At 40.7% G+C, this 22,190-nt stretch overlaps 1 protein-coding gene across 24 annotated transcripts in view; it reads right to left on the bottom strand.

The window, feature by feature from the left end:
• Window positions 1-17,428, bottom strand: part of LRRFIP1 (LRR binding FLII interacting protein 1) — a 121,390-nt gene extending 103,962 nt beyond the window's left edge. For 22 of the 24 annotated variants that reach the window (XR_006414884.1, XM_044431765.1, XM_044431743.1 and 19 more), the window contains exon 1: window positions 17,215-17,428. Coding sequence is in view for 21 of the 24 variants with exons in the window: in XM_044431765.1 (XP_044287700.1) it covers window positions 17,215-17,322 (108 nt within the window). In the remaining 3 variants the exon portion in view is untranslated. Of the gene's footprint in view, window positions 1-16,370; window positions 16,396-17,214 lie in introns of those variants that run through there. The other 2 variants (XM_044431750.1, XM_044431751.1) reach the window with 2 other exon arrangements.
• Window positions 17,429-22,190: the final 4,762 nt, after the last annotated feature.

Here is a 22,190-nt window from a genome sequence, read left to right as displayed (position 1 = left end):
CCAGAATGAAACCTATCACTAGAAGTCACAGAATATGAAAATGAAAGTGATCCTGTCATTCAGATTAATCCCAAATCCCTAACAATATACTGGGACTCAGACACTCATCATAAATATTTATGTTTAAACATGTTCAACACTATATATTAACTAGATTATCACTAAAATAACATGACTGTGTCTATGAAGCCTAAATGTATTCTGTTATGCAACAATAATTCACACGAAAAGAAAATTCTTTATGCAGCTGGGCAGCCAAAATCAAGACCCTGCAACTAGCCATGGTGAATGAAGCCAATCAGATAGCCAAAGTCAAGAAACAGAAGAGAAAGGGAATCTGCATGTGTTGGATGGGATTACACCTTCCAAACTGGATATGTGCTTAAATGGATTAATAGATGTAACTTCTTTTCTCAAGAGTATATGTTCTTTAAACTCTAGAAGTAAAAAGTCCATTTAAAAGCAGCAATAAATGATATAATTTTTTTTCTCAATTTCTTCACAGTTGGATCCCAACCAAGTTTATTCCATATGGGTTACATGCCAACGGTGCAGAAGTAATGCCAGAGGAACTATTAAACATGTTTGCTTCTCAGGACCTGAAACTAAGATCTAAATTACTGGTTTCACACAACATGACAATGCAACATGGATAACTAGCCACAGTGTGCTGTTATCTGGACCACTTCTCACAGCGTGGCTTTGTTTTTTGGACAAGTTTAGAGAGTGAAACAATCCAGAGTTAACCCATTGTTTGTTCTTAGTTTAACTGTAGGTTCTTTAATCCACACTGTCTGGGAAAGAACATCATGAAACAACCATCAATCAGGCCAATCAGAAACTGCATATGTAAAATGATAGCAGTGCATACCACAGCAAATCAAGAGACATTAACCTACAATTTATCATCATTACATGCAATAAGACCCTCAATGTCCCTTCCTCTACACCCTTGCCTACCAATTTAGATACAACAAAAATTTAGTAAACAACAAGACTGGATTGTGAATGGGAGCTGCTTCAGTCAAGGAAGAAAATTCTGAAGTGGAATTCTTTGGGAGAAATGAGCAGACTAACTGGGTTCAGAGAGCATGATATTCCACATTCAAGTACTGTCAATAGGGTCAGTGGATTATCATGTTGTCTGAATGCAGCCAAGTTAGCAAACTATAGTGAATGACCAGTTCACAACCCAACAACAAACCATGGGTGCCCTTTATGGGCTGTTAACACAGCTGGGTTCAGATAGCACAATAACATATGCTTAACAACAACCCATGTTTCAATCCATAGTCAACCGTTGAGTGCAAGTTCTTGTGTTCTCTGAATCTAGTCACTGTGTTTCCTAATTTTTTTCAGTCCTAGAGAACAGATACTGGCTGTGCTGCGCTGGGACTTGCCAGGGAGGACTATGGGGTGGGAAGAAGATATTTAATTATCAGAAAGAGACCAGCAAGGGACTCAGATTTACAGGCCTTCTTTGTATTTCCACAGAAATAATTTATAGTTACTAAGCCCTGCAGACTTCTTGCAGACACTGCCATTAAACATAACACTTCAGAAAAATGCCAAAACATCACACTCTAATTTACTGTGTCTTATGACTAAGAAAGCAAGAGATTTAAAAGAGTGCCTACACTCTTAAATGTTTCTCCAAAAAATCAGATGAAGAAATGCAATGCCTGGTGTGATGTCCCATTGCCTGTCTTGAACCAAATCACATGATTATTATCCTGAGCACCTCTCCCTCCCTTTTCCTTCCCAGCAGATTGATTGGTTGATTGATTTAAAAATTTTGTACCCTGTCCTATACATAAATGTCTCAGGTCAGTCTAACAACAAAGGCACAGCATAATATCTATGATAAAAGCCTGACTACAATAGAGATTAAGTCTCAAAATAATGGGAAAATAAAAAGATTTTCACCTGGTGCCAACAAGAATAAAGTGTCTGCACCAGGCACACCTCTCTGCAAAGCATGTTCCTCAGCCAGGACACCACCACAGAGAAGGCCTTCTCCAGATAGCCACTCTCCTAATCCCTTTCAAAGAGGGCTCCAGAAGAACAACCTCCGATCCAGACCTTAAGGGGTGGGCAGGCACATAGGAAAGGAGATGCTCCTTCAGATAACCAAGTCCCAAACCCTTTAGGGCTTTATAGGTTATCGCCAACACCTTAAATTGGTAGGTTCTGTAGATGGTAAAGTACTGGTGTTATGTGAGGATATCTGCTGGTCCCTGTTAACATCCTGGCTGCTCTGTTTTGGACCAAATGAAGTATCTGAGCCATCTTCAAGGGCAGCCCCACATAGAGACGTGTTACAGTAGTCCAGCCAGAAGGTTACCAGGGCATGGGTCACCGTTGCTAGGCTCTGCTCATCCAGGTACGGGCACACTTGATGAACCAGCCAAAACTGAAGGAAAGCGCTCCTTGGCACTGCAGCTACCTGGAGTTCCAGGAACAGCTCTGGATTGAGAAGCACTCCCAAACTGCACACCCTGTCCTTTAGGGGGAGTGCAACCCCATCTAGGGCAGGACAAAGATTACTTACCTGGAAAGCCAAACCACCTACCAACAGGACCTCCATCTTGTCAGGATAAAACCTCAATTTATTAGCCATCATCCAGTCCATCACATCAGCCAGATACCAGTTAAAGACAGCAACTGCCTCACCTGGATTGGATGAAAAGGAGAGGTAGAGCTGGGAGTCATCAATGTACTGGTGACTCTGCAGCCAAACCCCTGGATGACCTCCCCCAGCGGTTTCATGTAGATGTGAAAGAGCATGGGGGATAAAATGGAACCTTGCGGAACTCCATGGCAAAGCTGCCATGGTGCAGAGGCATAATCCCCCAGCGCCACCTTCTGGAATCAGTCAGCAGATCAAGGTGAAAGACCTCTAACCTTACTGAATTAAACTGGCCAGTCAGGACTGGTTTTATAATACTAAGAGCAATATGAAAGTCATTAACAAGAAGAATCCGTCAAATTAATGATCTCTCTAGTTGTGCAGTTAGGTCTTGCTCATATCCGGGGTTGATTCTGAACTGAACCCACCCTCCTTCCTTTCCTCCAAAAGGGCTAGCTCCACCCTAAGGGAGATTCACACTGCTTGTAGGGCAGTAGGTGGCAATGCCACATGTTAGTTAATTGGTCTGCTCGTCTGAATTGATGACAAACCACTGGGCTGAGAAAGGCATACCCCTCCTTCTCTGACCCTTCCTGTTCTAAATTGTCTTCCCAAAAAAGGAAGTAGTCTGGCTTCTCAAGTGTTGCTTGTCTTATCCTGAAGCTCATTAACCCCAGCATTTCAACTGAGCATTCTGACCCCACCTCTTTCTCTAGTTCACATTCAGAGACTCAACTTTCTACTCTAGAATGCCCTACTTTGGGAGAACTATGCCTCTGGAATTTGCCATTTGGGCTATTAACTAAAGTTGCTTGACTATTTTCCTCCCGTTGTTAGCAAAGCTATAAGAAAAGGAAATCAAATTCTGCAAGTTGGGTTTTTGGGTCTGCAGATTTCCCATTCCACAGACTGCCTCACACAGGTGGGGGGGGTGGGGGGAGGGCATTTTAACTTCAAGTTCTAGAGCTTTCATGATTCTACGTAAGTATATATAGAGAGACACAGTTTTAAAATAACCCAGCTTCAGACATTTTCCTACATCCCGTCCTTGTTCAGTGCTTGGCAGCTAGAAGCCGTCTCAAGTTTGCCCCCTGGGATCTGTGACACATAAGTTGACGCAGGCATGGAAGAATGTCCATATCAAGCAGCTTCCTTCAAAGTGCTGTATATGCACACGCTCATGTATCCCTCTTAGGAAATCTTTCAGCAAACTCAAAAATCTTCCTGCAGATAGGCAGCAACAACCAATAGGAAGGAAGAGGGAGGTAAAGTTACATTCCCAGTATTGTTGATCCTTGTATGATCCTCTTTCGGTTATAATCTCTGCAGCACCATCAGTGCAGTCAATGTGAATCCCACTGTTCCTTCAGGTAAAGGAATGCAAGTAAAGGGATAAAGTGAGATATTCCCTGAAAGCTTCTTCATTTGCTTAAACAAACATCATTCTGCCTTCCTGGTACTTACACTGAAGATGAAACCAGATTAACTATGAAAACAACAGAATGTATAACACTGTTTCTTAATTAAATCTAGTCAAAGAGATTCTCCTGCAAAGGGGAACAAACTACTTTGACTATTCCACCTGCAAACAGAGATTTGTCCAAATGATTTCCTGAAAGCCACTGGGGAACTTCCAGTCTACAGAGCTAGCATTTTGGATAAGATCATAGTCCCCCTGTGGGACAAACACAATTCTGCTTGAACTCCACTGAAGCACTCTTTCTCCAGTAACAGATCCCATTTAAAGGAACCCCCAGTGTCTTGGTTTAACCTCCTAATTGAACATGTGTGAACATAAAAAACCAGTCACATCTAACTTGACTTGGTTTCCATGAAGTTTTCAGGAACTAACAGGATCTGCCCTGAATACCAGGGTGGATAAAATCAATGATATTTTAAAAAATTGATTTTTAAGATTTATTTATTTGGAGAACTTATATTTAAAACAGATTTTAAAAAATAAAATGCTTTTTATTATTTATTATACATTATAGTCCAAAGGTTATTCATCATGGAATAAGGATTAGTTTTTAATTATGTAGCACGAAGCTGTATATTCATGCAATATTTAAACGCTTCGGTAAATGAATTCCATTAATCCGTTAACAATATCATGCTCTTCTAGAATTTTCTGTAAGATTATTGGGCAATTCTTCTTTCTATTTTATTTATTTAGGGTTATTTATTTTTGAATGTGTATGTTTCCCACCAATCCATATGGATTCTCTAGATTTTGCTAGAATTTTATGCACTGTTTCCTGGTTCATATTCCAAAAGCTGTAGCTACCAATTTCCCTACTGAAATTAATGCTGAAATTTTACAAGACAAGAAAGCAAGACTGAGAGCCAGCCTGTTAGAAAAGCATAATTAGTACTGCAACTTTCGAAAGCAGAGAGAGAAATGATACTAAGTAGTATTTCATTTCTGAATAAGAATAATATTTTATTTATATTATTTTATGTGTGAAGAAAGTTAGTAATCAATTGACCTAAAATTAAACTTGGGTATCGTTTCTTATGTCTATGCCATGAATGAAACAAACGCAGGGGCTTTCTAAAACTTTCATATGCAGTCACAAGTAGGAACAATCCAAACCAGAATGACAATTCATAAATTCATTTTCTCCTGTGATTCTTTTTCAGTACTTATGAAGAAAAGCACCAAACATTTCAACATGATTGTCATGGCAAATTCTCTTTACTATTCTGTTGCAACTTACTACAATTCTTTCAAAAGTGGTTTAAGAGACAATAGGTAACAGTTGCTATTTCAGAGAAGCTATTTTAAGGTTCTGTTACCATTTCCATCTAGTACAGATTATATACAGTGCCTCACAGCCTGCTTTTCTACCTTAGGCAGAGTTCAATGAATCTCTTTTTCTTGTGCATTAATAAAATATTTGTATTTATCTCATTTCTGGTCCAAGAACAAGTTATAAATTATTTAAAAGACATCTGAAAGCACAGGTCAATGTATTTAAGTTCACATTTTATCTCACAATACTATTTACCTTAGTAAAAGATTTCTCATATGTATTACAGAATAGAAGAAAAACTTACAATAGCACAGGCTGAGCATTCTGAAAACTTTATGTAAGGTATATCTAGCTACTTTTTAGGGCTGAACCCTCACAGCATAAAGTACAATGAAAGATAACATATCCACACTGGTCAAATTTATAAATTACAGGTATTTGAAACTTACTCTGTACTGCAACCCTCATGGCCACAAGATCAGGCCTAATATCTGACATTTGAGGTTAAATATTAAAAATGTGAAACAATTAGCCTTGAATTATTTATTAATGTAGGATCTTGGTATACTAGTAAGTCACCACAAACACTAAATTCCAGGAGATTACATTCTATATTTCACTAGGATCATTCACTGAACCTATGAAGTTTTGGATTATGCTCCTATAGAACATTAAGGCTCTGTTCAGTTGCAATGAAATAGTATGTACTTTTTGTCAGAAAGAAAATTACTATACAGTAAACTTGATTTAAAGATCAATCACTTAAATCATGTTATACTGCAAGAAAGTCACTGGAACTAAGCAAGAGCTCCAAGTTCCAAACAGGAAGGAAAAATTAAAGCCAACTGTAAATGCACTGGATTGAATTCAGATTTACAGATTAATCCTAACCACCAGAACCACCAACTGGATAGTTAAGATGGAATGCAAGCATTCTTGTGCCTGGTAAGAGGAGCTCAAGTCAACCCTGTGGAAAGCTCCTCAGACACAAAGCAACTGGCATTTGTGTTCCCACTTACAGTAACAAATGTAAGGCTCCAATACAAGGTGCTCCAGGGATGGGACTACAAGCAGCTCAGAGACAGCTTTGGCTATGTTGGGCCCAAAGCCACTCCAATACCCCAAGAGAGGCCCCTCAACTACAACACCTCTAGGCTTTCAGCAGAGATGAGGTGTGAAATAGAATCATATGATGATGTTACACTGTACTAATTTCCCACTATTCTTCCTCTTGCAAGGAATTTAGGGTGACTTACACAATCCTCCTCTGCTCCACTTTACAGCCATCTTGTGAGGTAGCTTAGGCTGAGAGCTCATGACTGGCTCAAATTCACCCGGTGAGCTTTCATAGCCAAGTGGGGAACAAGAACCCTAATCTCCCAGATGCCCACTCCAGCACTCTCACCACCACATCTTGCTGGCTCTCTGCTGGCTGGAAAGCTTGGGAAACTTCTCCCTGCCCTCCCACTGCTTCTGCTCTGGCCAGTACAGGTCAGCAAGGCTTGGAATCAAATGGCAGTTCCATCAGTTTCCTCCTCCTCAGTCTTACTTAGGATTACATTTTAAATTCATTGCACTGCTGAAAATTAACAAAATCTCAATCCCTAATGAAATTAATGGGATTTCTGTGACACTAGGAATATATATATATGTCTACTAAGGAGTAAGTCACACTGAGTTCATCAGAACTAAGTCCCAGGTAAATATAGATAGGATTGTTGCCTTAATATTGATTTCAATGGGATCAAGTACAACTAAAATTGTATTGATCCAATGTATTATATTTTCAAATTTCTAAAGCCTATAGCATGAGCATGAGCATTGGGATCTTATATATTAGGCCTCTGGCAAAGCTGCTAACTAGAACACTCAGCCGGTGAAGAAAGTGTTTTTTCAGTGTTTCTAACACCCCAAGAATAGAAACATAGAAACATAGTGAGTCTGAAGGGGCCTCGCAGGTCATCTAGGCTGACTCCCAGCTTCAGCCACTCTGCTCATGTAATACCCAAGAAGGGGTTGTCCAAACCCTAACCCTTGAATGCCTTTACTGATGGGGCCTCCACTACCTCCCATGGAAGCCCATTCCATATCCTAGGTACCCTTACCGTTAGGAAGTACTTCCTCACATCCAACCTGAAACCTGGTTCCTTGAGCTTTGCCCCTCTGGATCATGTCCTGCCCTTCACCACAGGGGTGAACAGGTCACAACCCTCTACTATGTGAGAACTGTTTAATAGAAATGAAATACACATACAGTTTAACATGCACAATTCAGGAAAATAATATATAAAATAAGATTTGTGAAGCAGTAACTGTTCCTGTTGAGACTAAAAATAGGACAGGTTAAAATGTATAACCTTACTGCAACACTTCAACGTTTATCTAGGTATCTCTTCCTATCACAATACTGAGTGTATCCTGTGATACTAATTAGTCGAGTGTCATCCCAAGAGTGGCTACTTTACCATAACGCTGGAAATCACACACAGAGGAGCTTCAGAATACCCTCTAGTAGTGGCTGGATGTCTGCATAAGACATATAGAACATGAAAGATAAGATAATTCTGAATAAATAAGATGTTCAAACATGGTCAAGGACTGCAGCTAAGAATATTTGTCCAGATTTGTACTGTATTGTATTCTTATGCCAATAAAGGTTCCCACACTATACTATGTTGTAGAAGAGGCTCATAAAGCCTCCACAGAAAGTTGAACTATTAAAGTCTCTTTCAATAAAATGGCCTGTTAAAATGGACCGTACCTCTTCAGCCAATATGTACAACACCACTGTGGATGCTTTCCCATGTAAGAAACCTTTCAGCAAGTGAACCAGTTTTCTAGCTGCACAAAATGTTCAACTTGGCAGAGCAACAGGAGGCACCATCTGCAGTCCCAAGTAGCCCAATGTTGATGTTTTTATGTGCTGTCAAGTAATCTCCAACTAATGAAGACTCTATGAATGAAAGCCCTCCAAAATGTCCTGTCCATGTCAGTCCCGATTCTATCCATCTCGTATTTGGTCTTCCCTTTTCTCTTTTGCCTTTGACTTTCCCTAACATGATTGTCCTCTCCAGGGAGTCCTGCCTTCTCATGATGTGTCTAAAGTCCTCCAGCACTATGTTTCAAACACTTTTCTTCCTGTCAGCTTTCTTCACTCCCCAGCTTTCACATCCAGACATTGTGATTGGAAATTCAGTAATTATTTGACCTTGGTCTCTAGTAAAACATCCTTACTCCTGATTATCTTTTCTAGTTCCTTCACTGCTGTCCTTCCAAGCCTCTGTTGTCTTTGAATTTCTTGGCTGTAGTCTCCCTTTGAATTTATGACTGAGCCGAGGTATATAAACTTCTTCACAATTTTGATTGTATCAGTATCATGTTCTATCATTCCTCTGTAGACATGACTTTCATTTTCTTATTATTCTACTGCAGTCCCACTTTTGTACTTTCTTCTTTCACTTTTATCAGGAGTCATTTCAAATAATTGCTGCTTCCTGCCAGTAGTATGGTATCATTTGCATATCTTACATTAGTGATGTTTCTTTGGCCAATTTTCACTCCTTCCTCTGATTCTAATCCAGCTTTCCTTATGGTATGTTCTGCATACAGTTTGAACAGATAAGAAAAGAAAATACATTCTTGTCTGACACCTTTGCCTATGGGAAACCATTCTGTTTCTCCATATTCTATCCTAACTGCGGCTTCTTGTCCATGATACACATTATACATCAGGACAACCAAGTACAGAGGCACCCCCATTTCTTTCAGGACCATCCACAGCCTCTCATGATACAGTCAAAGGCTTTGCTGTAGCCTATAAGGCACAAACTGATCTTTTTTTGAAATTCTTTGGTGTGCACCAGTAGTCAACATATATTTGCAATATGATCTCAATATGCATCTTCCTTTTTGGAATCCAGCTTGGACATCCAGCATTTCTTACTTCATATAGGGTATTATTCCAACACTTTTGAGCATCACTTTGTTTGCATGGGAAATTAGTGCAATGTTCCTATAGTTGCTGCACTATTTTGCATCTCCTCTTTTGGGGACAGGAATATAATGGCACAATCCATTCTGTTAATTCGTGCAAGTGTACTTCAGGACTTTAGAATGTGGCCTCCCCCCAATCACTCAAATTTGTGAATCCAAAACTTAGAGTAAAAAAGTATCAAATACTATACCCTTGCTGGTCATAGCATGTGTCAGCCAGCCTGTTCAAGCTGTACTTGAATACAAAAGATGACAATTTTTGCTTCTCCATTTTGGCAGCTGATTCACTCAATGGAAGGAATGGGATCTTTTGATAAGTGAACAAGAGAATGCTGGAATACAGCCACATTACTGAACTGCACCAAACATCTCTGCAGAGCAAAAATGTGTTTTGTATTACTATATATGCGGACATGAAACCAGTCTCAAAAAGTGTAAACTGGCCTTCCTGTATGTATGATAGAACATGCAGAAGTGAAGTTGAAACTGAGAGATTGTAAAAAAAATGTAAAGGCATCACTGCAGAAGATTTCAGATTTTAAAAATCTGGGAGGCTGTTTTTATAGCACTACCCTTTTTACATGGTTGTCTGAGCTCTGTATAGCATTGTATAGTCAAGCAAGAGTTGATCATTTTTACTGTAATACTTTGTTTTACTACTCAGTTTTTACAAACTACAGTCATGAGAGTAAATGGCTTGAAGTAGGGAGAGTGTATATGAAGGGACTGAACTCAATTGAAATTCACAAACCCCAAGGGAACAGTACAAGAATTCTAGTGATCTAAATGCTAGCAGCTCAATTAACATATAAAACTACATTATACTGCAGTTGCTCTTAGATTGACAACAACACCTCACAACTGGAGATTGAACCTGAGACTTGGGCATGTAACCCATATGCTCTGTCACAGAGTCCTTTCCTGGTAATGAGCATCAATACAGGTTTCTGATAAAATATAAAAGTGGTTAAATCCAACACTAACTAACTAACTAACAATTGAAAAGTCAAGTGTAAAGATACAATGATACAGACACAAGTCTCCCTGTTGTTTAGTTACATAAAGCCACACAAGGCAGCAATTGTTACAACCCACTACAATTTCATTTAAATTTTGATCTCTTCTATGTTCAGCCACATGTGTGCACTTAAAAATATGTCCTCAAATAACTAGTGATACATATAGATACTCCAAGGAACCTCTAAAAGCAGATAAGTGAAAATTTATTGTCATCTGTCCCGAGACGTTCTGTAGGAGACGGGATAGAAAAGCTTTTAATAAATTAATATTCTTGCAGAGAAATTTCAAAGCCTTCATTTATATCACTAAAGACCCATCAATTTTGTTTGCCCTAATTTTTACAAATTAGTACAAGAATAACTTGGAAAAGCAATTCCCCACTGAACACTGTTCCTGAATATTAAGTGTTGGAGCTTGATGCAGTAAGACTTCATGCAATGTCAATATTTTGCAGAGTTTCCTCTTATTTGTTCATACTTATTTCCTTCTTTAAACTGTTCTCACATCCTGTAGTTGAAACACATATCAAGAGCAGAAGTACATAAACCCTATCTGATTTTTGTGCAATTTACACAAATAATGCACTGTAAAAATCCTGGATTTTAGCCAATTTCTTTATAGGCATCACACCTTCAGAACAAAACCCTATAAGGAAGTTTCACAACACAAACTTCACCGAAAAGATTCTTTAAAAAAAATACAGGCTTGGATCAATGTAACGTGTCCTCTCATAGCCTCTTCCTCATGGCAGTCCCTCCAGCCCCATTAGAATACTACTCAAGAAGGTTGGGGGTCTCTGCTGAATGCAGCGAGCCATAAGACAACAAGAAGCAAAGAGTCCTCATAAACTGGGTCAGTGCAACTTTCCACAGAAGGCAAATCCTGGATTCAATCCAATATCCTTAGTGCATACAAGACCATAAATATAAGTGATAGAAGTTATGATTTAATGTGCTATATTTAAGTGAACTGTATGAGACAGATTCTTCATATTCACCTGAATATGTTGTTATATTCATTGTTTCTTATATTGCTACTCTTTACCTCAAGTATGAGAAATTAGATACCAGGCTTGTTTTACAGAAGAAGGAAATGGGCTTTTCATGAGGTTTTTCACCATATTAATACTAGATTGATATTTTCACTGATTTGGGTAAGTTGCTGAATTCTGGCAGAGTGTGTGCATGCACATACATGCATACTGCTTTACAACATGGCTTCTTTTGTGATACATCTGCATATACTTTACTAAATTTATTGTATGCCTTACAAAAATCACCATCACAGTAAAAGTGAATACTCAGGCAAGAGCATATTTATTACATGAATAGCTGAGCTTCTTCCAAAAGGTTCGAGTCAGGCTACATGGAGCCTCCTGAGCCCAATCCCATAGCAGGTAGGCTTCAGACTTCCACTGAAGCCAATGCTAGACTTTTTTCAAAACTGCAGTACCAAACAGGAACAAGTGGGGACCTGCAGCGACTGATGAGAACTAACCCCTCCCTGCATGCAGCAACATCTCCCAATGGGGTTCTCAAGCCTTTGTGCTACACAGAGGACAGTACCTAGGCTGGGCCAAAGAAAAAATTTGTTTCTGTGTGTGAATTGATGTGCCATTCACTGCTGGCATGTGGTCCCCAGAAGGTTACTCAAATGGATGTGGACCTCTGCATGAAGGAGATTCTTCAACCAAAGCCAACATAACCTAATCTATTGTTTGTTACCTGCAGAAGCCTGTTAACTCCTTCTCCTCTAGCCTCCCAATGCATTTCCAAGGAAAGAATCAGAAGTATCTGTTTTTGTTTAATCAAAAATAGCTGTAAGTCTTGCTTCTTCAAAAATAGGAGTAGGCAGTTTTAGCAGATCAGAAATTGTTTAGGGCCTACTTAACCAACTTTGTAAATAGGCCCTCAAAAGTTATTGATCTGTTAAAAAGGCAGAAGCCTGCAGCCTCCCAAACATCCTCAGCATGCAGCCCGCCCAGCCCTCATAGAGGGTGATGTTTCTTCAGGGCTTTCTCAGTGTCCTGTTTCTTATGCCCTTTTCTTTATACCCATTTTGTTTGGTATTTGGTAACCACATGAAGCTATTTGAAACTATTTTAACAGCATTGGACACAATGTATAGAAAGGTGGGATATTAATAAATAAATAAAATATTCTAGGAAAAACAAATGTATGTAAACTCGGTTAGGATTAACCTGACTGCCAATTCAGGTTCTTTGGTATACATTATAATCATTATAGCAGTCACATGGAAATTCTGAATGATGGCAATTTTTAATAATTTCTAAAAGATATATGTTGAGAATGTACCCACATATTACAGTAGAATAGTATTACCCGAACTCTCATTAACCCACAGAGAGCTGCTAAGTTTGGGAACAATGCATTCAGATCATCATTGCCTTATCAAAGCTATTATTACACTTGCTCAAAATAGCTGGAAATTGGAAACGTGTACTCTCTTGAGGGAGTATAAACTTGGAAACTGGATACCTGTACTCTCTTGAGGGAGTAACAACATCCACAGTAGTAGTAGACAGATTCTAACTGCATTCCTGAAACTGAAAACCCATTACGTGACATGCCCAAATCAGAAAGCACATGTTTTCACCATGCTAGAGAACCTGCATGTTGTTCAGACCTGCTCACAGCCATATAAATAAGCCCATGGTGTCTACATTCAGATATTAATGCCAAAAGATGGTTTGCTATTATAAGCAGTATGAGACTCAAACTTATGTGATTCTTATTTCCCTTCCTCAAAATACATAGAGCCTCCATTTCTGCTTTGTGTCAAACCACTTATTTTTAATTATTAATATTTTAATTTTTAGTTTCTTCCAGCACAAACAGAGCAATCTCAACAAGGAAAAATAACCTATCAAAAAGACTGTTGGCAAGGGGGGAAAAACAGGCATACAAAATGGTTCCCTTTTGAGGTGGTGCAATAGAAGCAATTGCCCTAGGCCTTATATATGGAAGAGCAACATCAACACTGCTAACTGACACCGACTGACAAGCATTTTCACATTCCTGCCTCTTTACAGAACCCACATGATTTCTCTGAACAGAACAGGAATAATCATAAGACTAACTCCACTACTGGAGTTGATGACCTACAGATGACCTTTTGTCACCAAATGACTGAATTAGACATACCTTAGGAAGATCAAAAGCATGGAGACACAAATACATTTTCCCAAATGGAATAAGTGACTGTAAAATAACTGCCAAGCATATGTTCATGGTGGAAACATTCTATGGTATCTTAGAAAAACTTCTGCACTTACACAGAAGCTGTGACTTCATTTGGTTTCCTGGCAAGCTTGCCCCATTTTTCCCAAATTCAGAAAGCATTAAAAGGGATACATAAGCTTTAGTGAGAGCTTTTCCAAAATATATTCCAATTTCTCTTGTTGTCTGAACTAAAATAATCCATCCCATTCTTTAATATTACAGATGAATATAATTGATCAAAGGCTACAGCACATAGTATTTTGAAAATAATTATCAATTAAGAAAACTGAAACATTTCCAAATACTATCTACTTCTGCCCATTCTCCAAATTATCCTTTATTAAAATTAGATTAGCCAACAATTTTGCAGTCAAGACTGTCTTCATTAATTATTCTCTCTACAGAATGGCACCTTCTAAGCAAAATTAGTTTTGACAATCCTTAACTTCATCTGATGCCAAGAAAAAGTGGGCAAAATATAACTTTTACAATACCCTGGTATTGTGTATAAACTTTTTTTTAACTTTAGTGGTGTTTGTATTAGTTGAAACATCAAAGGAGGATCCCATATGTAGAAGGACTGAATAACTGCTGTACACAGCAAGTTAATCTAATAGAGCTTTTGGTTTTCTCTTTTAGAGAAAATTTTTTAACATAGTCCTTCTGTCGTCGAATTTAAATGGTATGTGAAAGGTTTCTGTGCATATTTGGTTTATTTTTTCCAGCTGACGAAATGGCATCGACAGAGAAATGAGATGAGAGGTGACCATCTGCTTGCCTGGTCTCTAAGACTCTTAAAAGGGGCCTGTCTTCAAATCTAGGGCTGGGACGAACATTTGCAGAGTCCATTCCTCTAGCATCCACAGACTTCCTCTTATGCTCAGCCTGGCTCTGCAAAGCAAGTCTAGCCAAGAGGAGGTCCACAGATCCCCCTTGCACAACTAGCAAACTTCCCTGTCAGGAGCAGCGGCAGGAGGCAGAAGAGGGCTGCTGTGCCTGGGTGTGGCAGGCAGCATTCTCAGCACCCCACCTTCTTCCACACTCACTGCCGCCAGTGGCAACAGCAGTGCATGTGAGAAAGGAATGCTGCAAGCAGCCATGCCAGCTGCCACTCCCAGCAACCAAACTTAATCCCCGCTTGCTGCAGCCAGTAACAGAGTGTGGCAGTGGCACACACAGGAAAGGGGCATTGTGTGTGCTACACATGGGGCTCAATTCCTGGCAAGTGCTCTACAAACACAGGGCACACTCACCAGGAACTCAGACTCAGGGCCACCACAAAACAGACTGGAGTCTGGGGAGCTGAGCCCAGAGAATCGAATGGATTCCCACCCCCCAAAAGATTCCTCACACATCCTATTCAAACCATAGCGTCCCATTTTTTGTCTCAAGGCCAGTAAGCTGTGGTTTGCACAAGCCATTGCTGTCCACAAACCAAGATCCCAAACAAAACTCAGCTTTACACAAAACATAATCAGAATACTCAGAGGAAGTATACCATAATCAGAATACTCAGAGGAAAACACAGAGGAAGTGAACACCAAGCTGCTCATAGTCTTAACACCAAAAAAGGGGTTGGTGTTACATCTGAATGAACCAATATATCCCAAATGTAATTATACTTCTTAAAAGCTCCATAATAAACTCTTCTTTAGGAACTATTTAAAAGCCTACACACAGAGTTCTTTTTTCTTTACACTTGAAAGCCAACTTTACATAAATATAATTGTGCCTGAGATTTATAATCTCAGATTACTTAGAAGATTCTTCAATTATCCAACATGGAAGAATCCTGCAAATTTTGCTTTAATAGCTTTTTCCTGCAATTAAATTGCTACCTAAAGTAGCATGCCATGGTATAGTTACCAAAATATGTACCTGTACACAAAATACATAATTATCATTAAAAAAACAAAAAGCAGATAAATAGTGTTTGCTTTTGTCTACTACAGTATTATTAGAAGTGGCTTAACTGTTTACCTTAAACCCTATAATCACTACTAGTTTACTACCAGTCAAAGACAAAGTTTATTCAATGTTTCTAACAACCAAGTTCACATAGTACAAGTATTTTTAATATAGCTAATACTCTTGTCATACTATCAACCATTGACTCTTAACACTCTATTACAGAAGGCTCCTGATGTTAAAATAAGTCTTATGAGAAAATACCCAAACTTAAGAAGATATCATTTGCTGCAATTTATATCTGCAACTATATAACTGTGTATATTATAATGAGCCTATTGAAGAGATATGGCTAATAGCATATAACTATAGCTATAGAGTAATAGTATATAACAGGTTATAAATTATCCATTTCCAATACTGTATGTTATAACTAAAGTTAGACAGATACAATAACAGTCTTAGAATCCGCTAGGAAATGGGTATAACCATCTTTGGGAAATAATTCAGAAAGAGAGGTTCCATCTTTCTTTCCCAACCCCACAGGATATATGGAAAAAGAGATGAGAAGAAGGGATGGATAAGTAAGAGCAGCAGAGAACACCTAAGCCACCTCAATATAGATACATGGTGGCTTGTTATTGCTGTTGGGGAAAAGTTGTTAAAAACTTGGAGGCTCTCTCTACCGACAGCATCTCTCATACCTTCCTTTCCTCTTGGGCTTATCAACTCATCATAAAACACAACTGTTCCTTTCCAGAGATCTCATATGCTGAAATCAGCAAGTGACAACTTTCCTGATATAAAGCCAAATTTTATTACCTGCTACTTGATACAGATGAAGCTGCAATTAAAGAGAAAGCTAAAGGAGCTAGTTCAGGAGTAGCAACCTCGCTATGACCCTCTTCTTATCTTTGATGCAAAACCAAAATAATTTTTGATGGTTGCTTTAAAAACCAGCAAATATACTGTTGCATCAGCTTCTTGGACAAAGTGTACTTTATCAGATGTATCATCATCAGTTGGCACAGGCTACATAAACAGGTAGAGAGAGAGAAAAAGAAATGGAGCTAAAAGGTCACAGAATGCAAGAGGCAAGCTAGATCCGCAGAGCTAAGATATGAACAGTTCACCACAGCAGTGCCTTGAAACTGAACAGGTCTACGTTTTAGATACAGGCATAACCCAGCCAAACTGCATCACTGCCACTTGCCAACGATTTCAGCGGCTATGTGTTCCGCTCACAGCCACTGAAATTAACGGGGCGTGAAAGTGCTTAACTTTGGCTGGCCTGGGCCCGGCCCCTCCCTGCCCGCGCCGCCGCCGAGCCCCGCAGCGCTGCCCTTCTCCGGAAGTCACTGTGGGTAGGGGAAAGGAAGGGCGGCGAGGGGCGGCGACACCTGACAGCTCCCCCCGAGAGGGGAAGGGGGTGGCAGGGCGGGGAAGGCGACAGCTGGGCGGAGGGGGAGGGCGCCAACGGCTGTCACCAGCCGACCCTTCCTTCCCCCCGCCCAGGCGCCCTCGCAGGCGCCCCGCAGGGGAAGGGCCGCGCCGCCGGGGAAGGAGCGGCTGGAGGACCGGAGGGGCGCGCGGGGGCACGGACACACTCACCGCCAGGCCGGCGGCCCCGCCCACCGTCGCCCGCCTGCCTGCCTGCTTCCCTCACCTCGCGAGCGATCTGGTTCAGGGCGTCGTCCTCGGCCGTGGGCCTGTCCCGGTTGGGCACCCTCTTCCGCCCGGCAGGCCCCTGCTGCTGCGCCCCCACGAGCTCCATGACCCGCTGCCCTCCCGGGTGGATCTCGTCCCTACCGCTTGCGAGACTCCACCGGCGTGAGCAGCAGGGCACAGGACCGCTCACTGCGCATGCGCGAACGGGAGACGGCAGCCCTGTGGAAGGGAGGAGCAAGCCCGAGCGTCGGGGAGGGGGCGGGGTCTGGGTGACAGACCTCCGCAAGAGGCGGGGCCGCGGGGGGGCGACTTTACCTTGTGGCGGTGGAGCGGCGAAAAGAAGGGTCCGGAAATCATGTGAAAGAGCGTCTGCCTTCTCTCTTGTGTCGTGAATGCTGTTAACCAATTTCTAGAAGAGATTTCTCGGCATGTAATTAATTTAAGAATAACAGGCGTCCTGAGACAAATTCCATAAAGCAAGTGCCATGAGGCTTGCTCTAGTAGGAATTAACACTTAGAAAGGAAGGACAACGAAGGGTTCTGTGGCACCTTATTAAAGACAAACATATTTCTTGGGATAAGCTGTTGCATGTAGTTTATGGTGCAATAAACTGCTAGTCCTTAAGATCCTCCCAACCCTGCTGATTTTGACCTACAAGCAGCCCCTCTGAAGAATGCAAACCTTTGCAAATTTTGACACAGAAAGGTCTTGTCATTCCCCAGCACCATGTGATAAATATGCCGAAAATGAAGAATGCAAAACCTATTTCTTCATTCAGCCTTATCTCAGTCCTGTCTTATTTCAAATCTATGGAATACAAACCAATAAAAATTGCCCTCAGAATTTATTTTATTTTTTCTTCAGTGGGCCTAATTCACCATTTCCTACACATTCAAAAATTCCTTAAATGTCTTAGATGCAAACATGAAGTTCAGCTTGTACATAGCTAGAAATAAATGCATAAGAAGCATTATTTAAAATGCTTAGCATCATCTTTAACACAGCTAACAAGTTTCCCCCCTCCGTTTGCTTCCATAAAAGGTTTGGAAGTTGAAATACAAAAATATCTCTGATCACAGACAAATTGTTTGTCTTAACCTTGTTCTAAGAAAATATTTGCCTCTATCACAGAACAACTAAACAGCTTGGCACAATCTGGCACAGGGTTAGAATAACAGTCAGGCTAGATCATAAGGAAAGTTTGTTGAGCTAGCTGTGTATTAAACAAATTCATGTGTTACTGTTAGAAATCTAAATTAATAAAATTATAATATATAATGGCATACCAGATTAATGAATGCCTCTGACATTATGTCAGTCCCCAGGGATGGACCCAGAAATCACAGTATCCCTTGGCAGTTTATTTAAACACTTCTGTGTTCACAGTCCTGCTTAAGGCCTGGATAAAATCTTTGTACTGGCTACATTCATAAATAAGTTTACATTGCTTTGCTAAGTATATTTAGTTGGGAGCCTCACTGATGTTAGTGGAGCTTAATTTTCATCAAACTATTTGCATACAAATACAAAAGCTTTTCCATTCTTATTACCTGTAACTGATCTAGAAAGCAAAGCCCATACCAAGTGGTGGTGGGAAAATATGTTTAGTGGCATCTTTAAAAATCAGTGGACCCAAGTTCATAAATGTTTGTTGACTGAGCTTCTGTGTCGATCTTCATGGTAAAATAAGAACCTTTTCAAAACTTAAGATTAAGGAAAGATTGCACTTTATTCTTAACATTTGGAAACGTTTAAGTTCAAAACAAATTATTTTTCAAAACATTACAGTAATAGCATGGTGGCAATGGCAATGATAGGCAAGACAAAGTAACCCAAACCAGTTCTGAAGTGCTCTGTGTACACCAAGCAGGCAGCTAAGCCTTCCGCCTCCTGCATCTGCAAGGGTTCTTTTGCAGCAAGCAAGTGTGTTTCCTTTGTACCCATTTTTAAAGTAGCTGCTTTATCAGAGCATGTGGTTTTTCAGTCTGCTGGGGAAGTGCAGTTACAGAAACAAAAAGTGGGTGGGGAGAGGAGGTTACATATGTAGATCGTTGCTTTGCCACAATGCTTTAAATTTTAAATTTCTATTTGTTGCAGTGAAACTCCTCTAGGACAGTCATAAGTATTTGATCACCATATGGTTATGATTATACTAATAGTTCTTCCTAGAGGTGCCAAATGTGTTTTACCAGTTAAATTCTGCTCCGCTCCTCTTTGAACTGCCAACATCTTTCGTACATTTCCCTGCATGTTTGTGTTTGGCAGCAAGGGAGATCCCTAACCTGTCTTGCCATTTGTAATTTTCCTGCGTGTCTCCTTCCTTCATACTCTGTACCAGAACGGAACAAGGGGACAATAAACAGCAATTCCTGTTCCACCGGCCATGCAAGAACCAAGGGCTGGTCACCCTTGCTTATCTTTGTGTTGAAGAAAGCTCTATGTAAGTCCTAACCAAAAATAACCAGGTAACCCATTTGAGACCCTAGTGCTAGTGCTAGTGCTAGTGCTGAAAACGAACAGCTCCTACCTCCACACTCATCCCAACTTATGACCTCAAATGTGGCCTTTATGCCATATCATGCAATGTTAATGTCTACTAAAAACTAGAGAGAGGTCAAATGAACCCACCTGGCCATGATCTTGATTAAGTACTAGTTCTCTGGGCTATGGCACTTCAGGCTGCGGATAAGGCCTTGTGTGACTGAATAACTGCATAATACACAGCATGTATAGTTTACAGTTTGGGGATTTTCAGAAGCCAAGCTCTTCTGCTACATCAGCCTTCTGCTACAACAGCTCCTTTGCCACAGCTGTTCTGCTGACTGAAATCTTCTTAGATCAGCCTTCCCCCAACGTGGTGCTTTCCAGATGTGTGAGAATACAGCTCCCATCATTCCTAGCCAGCGTGACCATGACACCTGGCAGAGTGCTCTGTCAGCCAACCCCAACAGCCAGTCTCTACTCATAAAGGCCTCTAAAGCCTCAGTGCTTGTCTCTAGCCATCTCACTAGAGAAAACCTTGTGCTCTGTGCCCCTGGTCCCTCAGGCGGATAAACATGCCTGCTGCCTGCGGATCCGGAACTGTCACCATGTGGCAGACTAATGCCTGCTTAGTTCTGATATCCACCCAGATGGCTGGACCTCGGGGAGTGTGAAGGGGCATATAGGGAAAGAGGAGGCACAGCTGGCCCTACCATTAGGCAAAATGAGGCGCCTGATACCTCAGGCACCCCCTTGCTGTCACTCCTAAGCACTCACATATTCTGCTGTTGGAAGACCAAGCCATGTGTGTCCCCAGGCATGCTAGCACATACTGTCTTTTGGCATGTGCTGGAATAAAATTCAGCCAGCCTCTGCCCTTGGAGCAGGAAGCTCCATCATGTCCTTTGCCTCAGGCAGTGATATGGCTTGGAGCAAACCTGCATTCGGGTTCAGTCACGGGAGCCTCTGCTTGCAGTCTGTGGTCAAGCATAGGCCCTTGTAGAGGCTGCAGCTGGGGAATGCTTCTGATTCTCCCCAGGACTGGAAGCAGCCATTAATGGAGCTTTACTGAGTGGCTTCCTCCCCGCCCTCTGTGAGTAATAACTGTGAGTTTCAGAAGCTCCAGAAACAAATATGAATATGGGTGGAGAGTTTGGAGGCAAATGCCAGTGCATAACATTTTCCAAAGCTTATGATTGTACCATGACAACGTTGCAGAAAACAAATAACTCCTTACGTGTTTCAGGGGAAAATAGGACTTTGCGAGAATGGTATCTTACCAGAAGCCTCTGTGAAAAGCACCTTGCCCTAATTGCTACTCTGGATGATGATTTACAATGTTATATTATTAGGGTCAGAAATATATACAGATCAGATAATGAAGAGGATGGCAGAGAGAGAGAGAGAGAGAGAGAGAGAGAGAGAGAATCCATGTAGGATAAGGAGTTTGGTAAGTGTTTTTGTTTTTAGTTTCGAACTCACAGTGTTTCAAGCTGAAATGCTTCTTCATTAGGCGAGTAATAACTGAATGAGAAAAGGAGCAGCAGCTGACTTCTTTTGCTGTAATACTGATAATGCCAGTTCTCTCTTATGCTGCAATTCTATGCATACTTACCTGGTAAGAGACCCCACAGAAAAAAGGTACATCTGACTGCTGAACAAACATGCATAGGAAGAAATCACATATTGTGCTTATAGTGTACCCAACTTCTTCATGACCCATTGAGTTTGTACACTTAAAAAAATGAACACTTCTCTTCTAACCTTTAGGTAGTTTGCACTTTCACACACCAAAATCCTCTGCAAAGGTCAGTACAGTATGAAGACTCCATACTTAAAAGGAGTAACTGAGCTGACCTGAATGCATAATTTCATATTAATAAATAGGAAGGGAAAAGGCTTAGTCAGACTGTGATCATCTGTATTTTTAATCTAGTCTCTGTTCTATTAATGGGAAAAATAAATTAGATGATGTTTTGCAACCCTTTAATTGGCTGCATTAAGTCCCTCTGGATAATTCAGTATTTGAACTAGAAGCAGTACAAATGCTTGTCCTCTTTTACTGCCCTACAATGTCAAGGTAAGTTCTGTTCAGTAAAGCTATGGGACATGAGACAACAAGGACATTTCTCAGCTTTCTGCTTTCATGCTGGGCAGAAAGAACCTGTCTGGTTTCCAGTGCTTGCACAGTCTCATGGCCAGGACAAGGAGGGCTGCTCTGGATTTGCCAAAGCAACTGAATTGCCCTTCCAGCATTTTTCTCCACTCCTGAGGTTTGTCAACAAAACAGTAATGTCCACCAAGGGCCTCTCATCCAATGTAAACCAAACCCCAGAGCATCACCCCAGAAGCTTCTCACCACTGCATCTGCAACATCCTTCTCAGGAAGTGGGGGGCAAGCAATGGTATTTTAAAGCCTAGACTGTGTATAATGATAAGATCAGGGAAAGTATTTGCAGTGTTGCTAAAAAGAGAGGCTGAAACTCAAACAC

Source organism: Varanus komodoensis, unplaced genomic scaffold (genome assembly GCF_004798865.1).
Source record: "Varanus komodoensis strain SLA01 unplaced genomic scaffold, ASM479886v1 scaffold23, whole genome shotgun sequence".
Classification (NCBI taxonomy): Eukaryota; Metazoa; Chordata; class Lepidosauria; order Squamata; family Varanidae; genus Varanus; species Varanus komodoensis.
Note: the sequence above shows the minus strand (reverse complement) of the source record. Positions and strands in the feature narration are given on the sequence as shown.